Consider the following 9,296-nt stretch of genomic DNA (forward strand, 5'->3'; position numbering starts at 1 on the left):
TTTGGGTTTGAAATTGGACTTGCAAGCCTGAGTAAGAGTTTCATGATTAACGTTTTAAATGATGTTTTTTTAGCCACTGTAAATGAATTCCAAGCCTGGAATAGGCACTTTAAAACAAAGTTAAGGTTCTGGGTCGGGGGTTCAAATTAGGGTTTCAAATTTGGGTCACGGTCTAAACGGTCTCAGGGGTTTGTGTTTCAAGTAAGGGCTATAATTACCAAAATTAAAACAGATTATTACTGATCACAATATTATCGCAATTTGAGAATATCAAAGTGAAGAATAAGTCGTCCTCGTTTCCGAGGCGTCAATTTAATTTCCCTTCGGTCATCTACTACTATCTAGTGGCGAAATCTTGAACTAGAGGTTCTCACTGATTGGTTTATATTGCGATGTGCTTGTCTCTGATTGGCCCTGGCCTATTGTGCCCTGAAAAACGTGTCCTGGCCAGAAACACACAGAGTTGGACATTCTTACTCGCAAAACACTGGTTCCATTTAAATGGACACTAGTCTTGAATCTTGAAATTTGAAAATCAAGTAGATGGTTGGTTAAATATGAGCATAACATGAAAATAAAATGTCTTCGCTTTGATCAAAAAGATACGAGAGGACATTTCGCTTGTAGGTAGTTCCTTTCCGGAAGAGAATAGCGGACGTACCTGCTTCTTCATAGAGTTTGCGAGTCCCGTATTTGAAGAGTATTATTCTTACTTGTTATGTTAGTTTTGTGGTGCAACATGGCAAGTTTTCGGACCATTTCGGGCTGTGTGTGTCTCCTTTTCGCGTTCGTGTTAAAGGCAGTGTGCGGCGACATTACGGATGGCAACGCAGAGCACCTTAAACGAGAACACTCGTTGATGAAACCTTACCAAGGTAGGAATACATGAACTTTAGCTCGCTCGCTTGCTTTCCTTCACAACTCCAGACAGTTTTAAACGTTTTTTTTTTTTTTTGGGCCCCTGATATGCTTTATTCAGCAGTATATCTCCTTAAACTGCTACTTGGATAACAAGTAATTACGCTGTTAGTTTTTCTACTAATTGTGTAAATGTTAATAGTGCTGTGAAGGTAGTCAAAGAAAATGAACTGAAGACTGTGGAATTTAAGAAATCTACACACCCTTGTAAAATTACTTATTTCCATCATTAACCTGACCAATAACTCAACTGAGAGGAACATATTTTTTAGATTGAACGTACTGGTATAGAGTTGCATGGTTGTAATAATCAACTGGTATAGAGTTGCATGGTTGTACAAGACCACATACCCTCTCATAACAGGAAATGTGGTTGTGTTTACCCAATCCCATTACAATGAATGATAAATGATTGACTGTACAAGAAGCAATATGAGTTCTGCTATACAGATCTGTTTTGTGGTCTTATGGGTTATGTTTATGCTGAAATAAATAATAAATAATCTTCCTCTATAGTCCATATATGATGTCTTTGCATCTGCAAACGTTGTGCAGAGTGACAGTGTTGATGTATATTTAACTTAAATGTCACTTGAAACATAAATCAGTGATGAGAGCCATGAGTGTGGCACAGACATTGTTGATTTTGTGACACACCTCAGTGTTGTGATGTCATGTTTCATTGTTTTCTCTGTGAAATGACATCGAGAAACGTTTGTCTACGTTTGTCCTTCCTACAAGATAAATTCAGTGCTAAATAAGTGCAGTGCACATGGTACTTAACATCATTTCATGAAACATGAAAAGTTGAAGTCATAGTCATATAGTTGTTTCTTTGCATTCGTTTTATGATTTACTGATTTATGTTTATATGAGGTGTCAAGTTTGGGTTAAAGTTTCAAACAAGTGTGGTTTAAGTCTAAGGCAGGGGTCTCAAACTCAATTTACCTGGGAGGCATTGGAGCCACCACCACATTGTTGTTTTTGTTTAGGCTCGGATAAAAACGTTTACACCCCTGTTATCAAAATTAATCCACAATTTTACACATTGTTCTGAACATGGCGTCTGCCTACTTCTTGCTGCTAGAGACCAGGCAGTGCTTCCTCTTGTATAACATTTGGCGTGACGTAGGAAGCAGTTGAGACGCTCGGTAGGGCTTGAAGATGCTCATCAATAAGTCTAGACCTGTACTTGGATTTATTTAAGTTCAAGATAGAAAAGAGCTAGTATGAGCTCCCAAATAGACACATTCGAATCAGCACTGCACACAAGTATTCATATCAAAATCGCAGGCTACTAACATTACATTTTCATATTAGGGTGAGGGCCACAAACTATCGTCCCAGCGGTCCACAAGTTTGAGACCTCTGGTCTAAGGTGTTTATTGAGTGTTCCACAATCAGGCTGGGGTTTCAAACAATGCCTATGGCTCCACAGCTGGATTTCAAGCCTGGCTAAGAGTTTTTAAAAAGGATGGTTTTAACTTTCAAAGTAGGGCTTCAAGTCAGGGTTGATATTTCAAATCAACACACTGAATTTCACTTTGCGTATTTCCAGCTATGTGTTGTGTTGTATTCACCAACCAGTTGTATGTTGTGTATTAGGCGTGGGCAGCAGCCCGTCCAGCCAATGGGACTTCTCAGGGAGCACGTTGGTGACCAGCTCCTATGTGCGACTCACTCCAGATGAGCGAAGCAGACAGGGATCCATCTGGAATACTGTCGTGAGCACCTTTTATTTGTTTAATAGTTAATCAAAGTGGGATTCTCAAGTACAACCCGCCTAAAAAAGCAGAGAATGATGAATAGATCTATATGCAACATCAATGAAATTACTGGGAAAACATCACACTGAGATGAGAGTAAAGTTTTGTCGATTTTTTTTTTCTGCACTGATTATGAATAAGCCCTTGTTTGTACTATGGCACATTTTAACAGTAATAATAATATTATTAATATAATATACATCATATTATATATTAAATATTAATATAATATATTTTAATAATAATATGTGTTAATAATAATAATCAGAATACAGTGAAGCATGTTTTCAACTTATTGAATTGGATCCACTACAAAGACAAGATATTTAATGTTCAAATTGTTCCAATTGGCAAATTGTTCTATTTGGCAAAGATGAGCCAAGGTTCACTTTTTTTGAGAACATGTGGATGACAAAATAGTCAAACAGTGAAAGGACCTTCATGTACAATGGCAAGGAATCTAGGATTCATCTACGGTTCATAATACCATTAAAAGGTCCAGAGGATTTGGAGAAATCACTGCATGTAAGCAACAACACAGAATTCAGTTCCCAAATGTTTTTGGAATGTTGTCCTCGGAAAAGGTGACGTCACACAGTGATAAACATGACCCTGACCCAGCTTTTTTCGAATGTGTTGCATCCATAAAATTTAAGTTAATGATCTTTTGCTAAAAAAAAAAAGAAATTTGTATGTTACATATATTGTTTTTGTGGTGTATTCAATTACACGCACTGTAGGTTGAACGTGATTTGCGAATCCTTGTTTTTTTAGTTTTTTATTCATGTTTAACTCGATTTCCCAACGTCATTGGAATTGAATTTGTAAAAAAGTAACATATAGATGTATTTACAATAATATGATATGGACTGTAGTAATATATTTATTTTTTCTGATATAAGAGTATTAGGTTCAGCAACAGGTGTTTTTTTCTGAAATATAGCAATAAATTGCAATGCATGGTAAAATCCATATTGCGCAAGTGTTTATAGCTAAAACTTTTGAAATAATTAAAAACAACCCAACAGTAGTTTCTAGTTTTGTTATAAAACAAAACGAAGGCAGGGCAAGTGGTTGTGAGGGTTTTTGTGTTTTTTTTTTTATGCAGCCGTGTTACTTGAAAGACTGGGAGCTGCACGTCCACTTTAAAATCCATGGACTGGGCAAGAAGAGTCTCCATGGTGATGGCATCGCTTTCTGGTACACGAAAGACAGACTACATGCAGGTAAGCATAGCTGCCGGTTTTGTAATTTGTGTAGCTGCTATTTACGGCGATCAAAGGTACGTTTTGAAAGCCTCATTATATTTTGGCGTACATGCATGCAATAGCGGCCGCATTGCATCACGGGATCGATGCTTTGTGGGCACCTCTGTAATACATGCCCACACGTCGCAAATTGTTGCTACACTTACTGTACAATATTTCTCGTAATCAGTCATTAGTCATAAACTGTGATGACATACTCAGTTCTCTACAGCTGGATTCCTCAATACCGATTGATCGACTTTTAGTGGATGCACAGACCACAAACGCCACTGTCAATTTTGGAATTCAATTGAACGCTTTATCTGGTTATCGAACTCCATTCTGCAAAGTAAAAATGGCTACCAGAATTGGCCATAAAACCCATAAAAAACTCCAACCTGCGGTGGAATCGCCGGTATCGGCTGCGGCGGTCACTAGGCTAGGTCATCACTAGTGATAATGACATCACGAAACACTTCAAAACATGCTCGCTGTTTGCTGAAATGACGTCACGTTATCGTAAATGGCGCTTGCAATTGCTCCAGTTATAGTGTGTCATTTACAACCACGTCTTTCTCGTATCAATGTGGCGGTGATGAAAAGGTCTTCACCCCCATTGCTTTTGAAGTAGCCACACAAACGTACTGTTGTGTCACGCGCTCTCTGCCTCCATCTTAGGCTCGGTGTTTGGTAACCAGGATCAGTTTCTAGGCCTGTCAGTTTTTCTGGACACCTTCCGCAACGACCTGCAAGGCATGGACGTAAGTGTATGCCGCACGCCACCCTGCCAATGACCGCCTCCTGTGTCCTTAGGACCTGTCTTCTCCGACCACGCCATGTTCCACGGCCTGGCGGTTTTTATCGATACGTACTCAAACGATGACTCGGCCGACGTGAGTGCTGACCTTCTCGTCAGCATGCTGTCACCAGTTTCATTTTTAAGTTAAAGCGCTACTCCATTTTTCCTTCTCATTTTACGTTCTTGTCCACCGTTTTGGTTTGAAGCAGCCTCTCTATGGTTATTTCTAAAGGTCCTATAGAATCTGTCTGAACCAGTTTGTCTTCCTTAGAAACCCATGGTGCCAGAGCAGGTTGTGGCTCGTTGTGTCTGCTGTAGTTTGTAGTTCTTTATTTTGACGACGCTCCAAGCAGGGCTACAGTAAACATGAGGTTTCTCCACTAAATCAACATCGGGCCACTTTGGAACATCTTCCTCCTTTTCTGTAAACCGTGATTAGTAACTGAAAGTTGCTTCCTATCATTTGTTTTTTTTCCCTCTATTTTTTTACAGTTAGTTGGTTTGTGTATGCATACGATATTAACGTACCCCGCTGTGCTTTCTGCACCAACTGTGCACACATCGTGATTAGTCAATGTTGTTTGCAGACATGGAAAAGGGGTCTATTTTCTGACATCTTACCGACCAAGCCAGTCACTGAATCATATGTTAGTGCATTTTCTGCACCATCAATTTGAAATAATGTCCTGTTTTTGTATAATAAGGGGTCAAATTTGAATAGAATGTTTTTTGTAAATCTTACCCAGTTATTTGAGAAAGTATTTGACTATATTTGATCAGCCGATTAGCAAAATGATCATCAGAATAGGAAATGTTGTCATTTGCTTAACAACATGAAATTTTGGGAAGCATGTCTATCAAGACTCCACAAAAAAAACAAAAAACTCTGCAAGACAAAACACAGCCATTCAGCTATTTTGATATGAAGCAGCCATTTCCAGGTGTCTAGATGAACTCAATTTAGAGATTTTGTTGCATGGTTTCCAGGTTCTACCGTGTTTGTTTAACCATTGCTATTTATTTTATGTTGCAACATCATCTCTCAGTTTTTTCACTCATTTTTTAGATACAATTTTAAAATCTGAATATGTCACAGTTTTTAAAAAAAAAAACAACAACTCTGTCTGCTTATTGGTGTCCTCAGCGTTCCTTCCCGTACATTTCGGCCATGGTGAACAATGGCTCGGTGAGCTACGATCATGGCAAAGACGGACGCTCGTCAGAGCTGGGGGGCTGCTCGGCCGAGATCCGAAACCGAGAGTTTGACACCTACCTTGCTATCCGCTACTCCAAAGGGAGACTCACTGTATGTATTGTTTAACAAACTGTATGCTGGTGGAACATGGTAGTCTAGTGCTTTGATGCGGTGTCGTCGCCTTGCAGGTGATGGTGGACGTGGAGGACAAGAACGAGTGGAAGGAATGCATCGACATTGGAGGCGTTCGTCTTCCCACGGGATATTTCTTTGGCGCCTCAGCGGCCACTGGAGATCTTTCTGGTTTGTCACTTTAACAGTAACTTTAAAAAAAAAAAAAAAAAAGGTGCAGTCACAAGAGTAAAGTTAGCATGCTTTCGCGGTACAGTAAAGTAGACTAATAAATATTTTATATTATGAGAAAAATAGTCAACTAATAGAAACATTGAAAGAAAAAAACTGGCAGTACAAAAATGTTTACTATTACAAGACAAAATACAACAAAAAAAAGAAGTTACAATGCTATGAACAGTAATGCAATACGAAAAAAAAAAAACCTTATGACTTTGCGTACATGCTCATTATGTGCAGACTACAAACAGTTCTGTGCATTTGTGAATGGGGGCTAATGATAACAAAAGTAAAAAAATGGCTTACTTGATTAATGACTTGCCTTTTAATGACGTATACTGTAGGTCGGCTGAGCATCACCTGATTCGATATTTCAGATTGGATACCTGTGATTTATATTCAGATGAGGTTGATTTGAAAACATTTAGGATTATACTGTACACATTGTATGAAAAGAAATCTTGTTTGACCTGCAGTGGGAACGTTGCCTTGGAGTTTTGCTTTGTACCTAATGAAGTAGGCGGTGTGTCTAACGTCTTTCCTCCGTCTGGTAGACAACCATGACATAATCTCAATGAAGCTGTACCAACTGATGGTAGAGCATACTTCTGAGGAGGAGAACCAGGACTGGACCAAGATCGAGCCAAGTGTCAGCCTGCTCAAGTCGCCCAAAGGTTGGTCGGTGGGGACACATGTCAATCTCAAAAACAGTCACAAAATTGGAGTTTCCAATTTTAATCAATTTTTCTTCATCATCGCTTGGGTGTGCTTGGTCATTCCTGACTTTATTTGGTTGCGGTATCAACCTTTAACCAATAGAGAGCGCTAATAGACTGTGAAAAGCTCATGAGTTATTTGGATGCCGTAGAATAGAGCCGTATTTTGAATTTGAACGAATTTGTATTTACAACATATTTGGTTTAATAGTGTTCTGAGTGTAACTATGCATAGTATGTGGTTCCATCTTAAAATGTTTTATAGCCACACTATCGCCTTTAATTTAAGTTACACCGTCATTCATTTCATATACTGCCCCCAAAGGATAAATTTGTCATGGACGCTTAACCGGTCCTGCAGTTTACAATCATCATTTACGTAACCATATCGGGGATGCCACCAAGCTGCACACTTTAAACAAAGTTGAATGTATGGTCATTTTAATTGGCTTTTCATTTGCACACATCTTGAGGAATTCAAGAGCAGTTAAAGCAGCTGGTTTCTGATGTACTGTACAGGTACTACAATTTGCATAGGGTCCGATTAGTCAACTAATTGCAACAACTATTGGAAATAGTGTTTTTATTATCTAATGGATAATGTGCTTCTCCCCACAGACAATATTGACGACCCGACGGGGAACTTCCGTGGCACGCCATTGACAGGCTGGAAGGTGTTCTTGCTACTACTGTGTGCACTGCTGGGCATCGTGGTGTGTGGCGTGGTGGGTGCCGTGGTCTTCCAGAAGCGGCAGGAGCGAAACAAGAGGTTCTACTGAGAGAAAGAGGCCTCTGGAGGGGCAGAGGAACAGCCGCTGGGGGGAGGGAGAACTTGTGGTGAACTATTGAAGCACATTTTAATGTGAATCTTTCATTTCTTTTTGTCAAAAGAATGTACAGCTATGGAAGCACTGCTCTTTTTTTTTTTTTTTTTTGGAGTTGGGGCTGTTTTACTGCCTGTTTAAATGGCATCCTGGTTACCATGGAAACAACACAACCATTGGCGCTGTCATTTTTTATTTTCTCGTTGAAACTCATCGGTCTTCTCAAACTCGTAAATCCTCAAATTCAGCCGATTACCTTTGATGTTGACCGTGAGCCAAATCAACCGTTTTTCCATATCATGTGATCAGGTGGAGTAAACGCCTTTTAATTGTCCACTAGGACATAAACCACTCTAAAATGTGTAAAGAAATGTTCTGACCGCCTTCTAAAATGCCTCGTAAACATGGATATTGTTAAAGCTAAACAAAATTGACCCACTCAGAATGCGATAATTGCCTTGCTTTGAGCCGAATTGGCAGTCATTCCATTGCTTTAATTGTTCAAATTGGGTAAGGCGTCACAAGCATTATGATGTATTCCACCTTAAATTCTTGGGTTTAATGAGCAATAAACAGTCTGCATATTTTCCCAAATTCTTTCATCTTCCAATTGACTCACAAGTGACCGATTTTGACTCAGTTAAAATGACAGAAGAAGATATGAGCATTTCTATCAAAGTGTAAACATGTTTAGCAAACATGTTTAAGTGTAATGTCTGGTGGGGGAAAAAAATGACCTGAAACATGAAGTTTGTTACTAAATTGAATTGTGTGGCTGTGTACTGTATGTTTGGTTACTGAATGTGGGAAATAAAATATTTGACTGCAGCATCTATATAAATTTGGTTTAGTTGATCCTCCACAGATACTGTAGGTCTGTAGAAATGTGTGCCCATTGATAAATCGGATCTGCTGTAATTATCTTGGCCGACTGAAGAAATCCCGACTTTTGTTAAAACGTAGTAGGTCTCTATTTTACCAACAATACACATAGGAAGAGTTGTTCCATGTGTGCAAAAAGCATAAATGAATATCCAGTATTTTGTGTTTACTTTACTTGATGGTTTCTAACTGCGCATTTGTCTCACACTCAAGGGCCATGAAGATAAAATACAGGTGAGACCAAAAGTAGGTGTACAGTTCCAATGTATGGTTCTTTTGGAATGTTCAACTTAAATCCTTTGTTGTTGAAAGCTGGATCTGGTGTAAGATGATTTATGTACATTGATTCAGGCAAGCACATATGTTGTTCATATTTAGAATGACATGTCAAGTCTGTCTTACATCTTTTTTTTATTTTTTTTTGCTGATAACTCCACCAAATGATGGTGTTCTAACCGTTACTTGAACGTTTCACAGACAGCTGTCATGTCTTGTTTCAAATATTTTGAATATCTCATGTACCGTATTTTCTGGACGATAAGGCGTACCGGACCATAAGGCGAAGCTTCAATGAATGGCCCATTTTAAAACTCGGTCC

At 39.0% G+C, this 9,296-nt stretch overlaps 1 protein-coding gene across 3 annotated transcripts; it reads left to right on the forward strand.

Moving 5' to 3' along the window:
- The first annotated feature begins 468 nt into the window (after positions 1-468).
- lman2 (lectin, mannose-binding 2) lies at positions 469-8,856 on the forward strand. 3 transcript variants are annotated; one of them, XM_085905957.1, is made up of 8 exons: positions 469-875; positions 2,524-2,642; positions 3,793-3,910; positions 4,745-4,824; positions 5,875-6,036; positions 6,114-6,228; positions 6,831-6,950; positions 7,611-8,856. In XM_085905957.1, the coding sequence occupies exons 1-8, from the start codon at positions 719-721 to the stop codon at positions 7,769-7,771; spliced, it is 1,032 nt and encodes a 343-aa protein (XP_085762083.1). In that variant the 5' UTR covers positions 469-718; the 3' UTR covers positions 7,772-8,856. The 3 variants fall into 3 exon arrangements, with proteins under 3 accessions (XP_085762083.1, XP_085762082.1, XP_085762081.1); XM_085905956.1 differs by lacking the exon at positions 4,745-4,824 and adding an exon at positions 4,610-4,688 and having other exon boundaries at positions 470-875; positions 5,874-6,036; XM_085905955.1 differs by lacking the exon at positions 4,745-4,824 and adding an exon at positions 4,610-4,692 and having other exon boundaries at positions 471-875.
- Positions 8,857-9,296: the final 440 nt, after the last annotated feature.

The sequence above is a fragment of the Syngnathus leptorhynchus genome, chromosome 2 (genome assembly GCF_054491065.1).
Source record: "Syngnathus leptorhynchus isolate UIUO chromosome 2, UIUO_Slep, whole genome shotgun sequence".
Taxonomy (NCBI): domain Eukaryota; kingdom Metazoa; phylum Chordata; class Actinopteri; order Syngnathiformes; family Syngnathidae; genus Syngnathus; species Syngnathus leptorhynchus.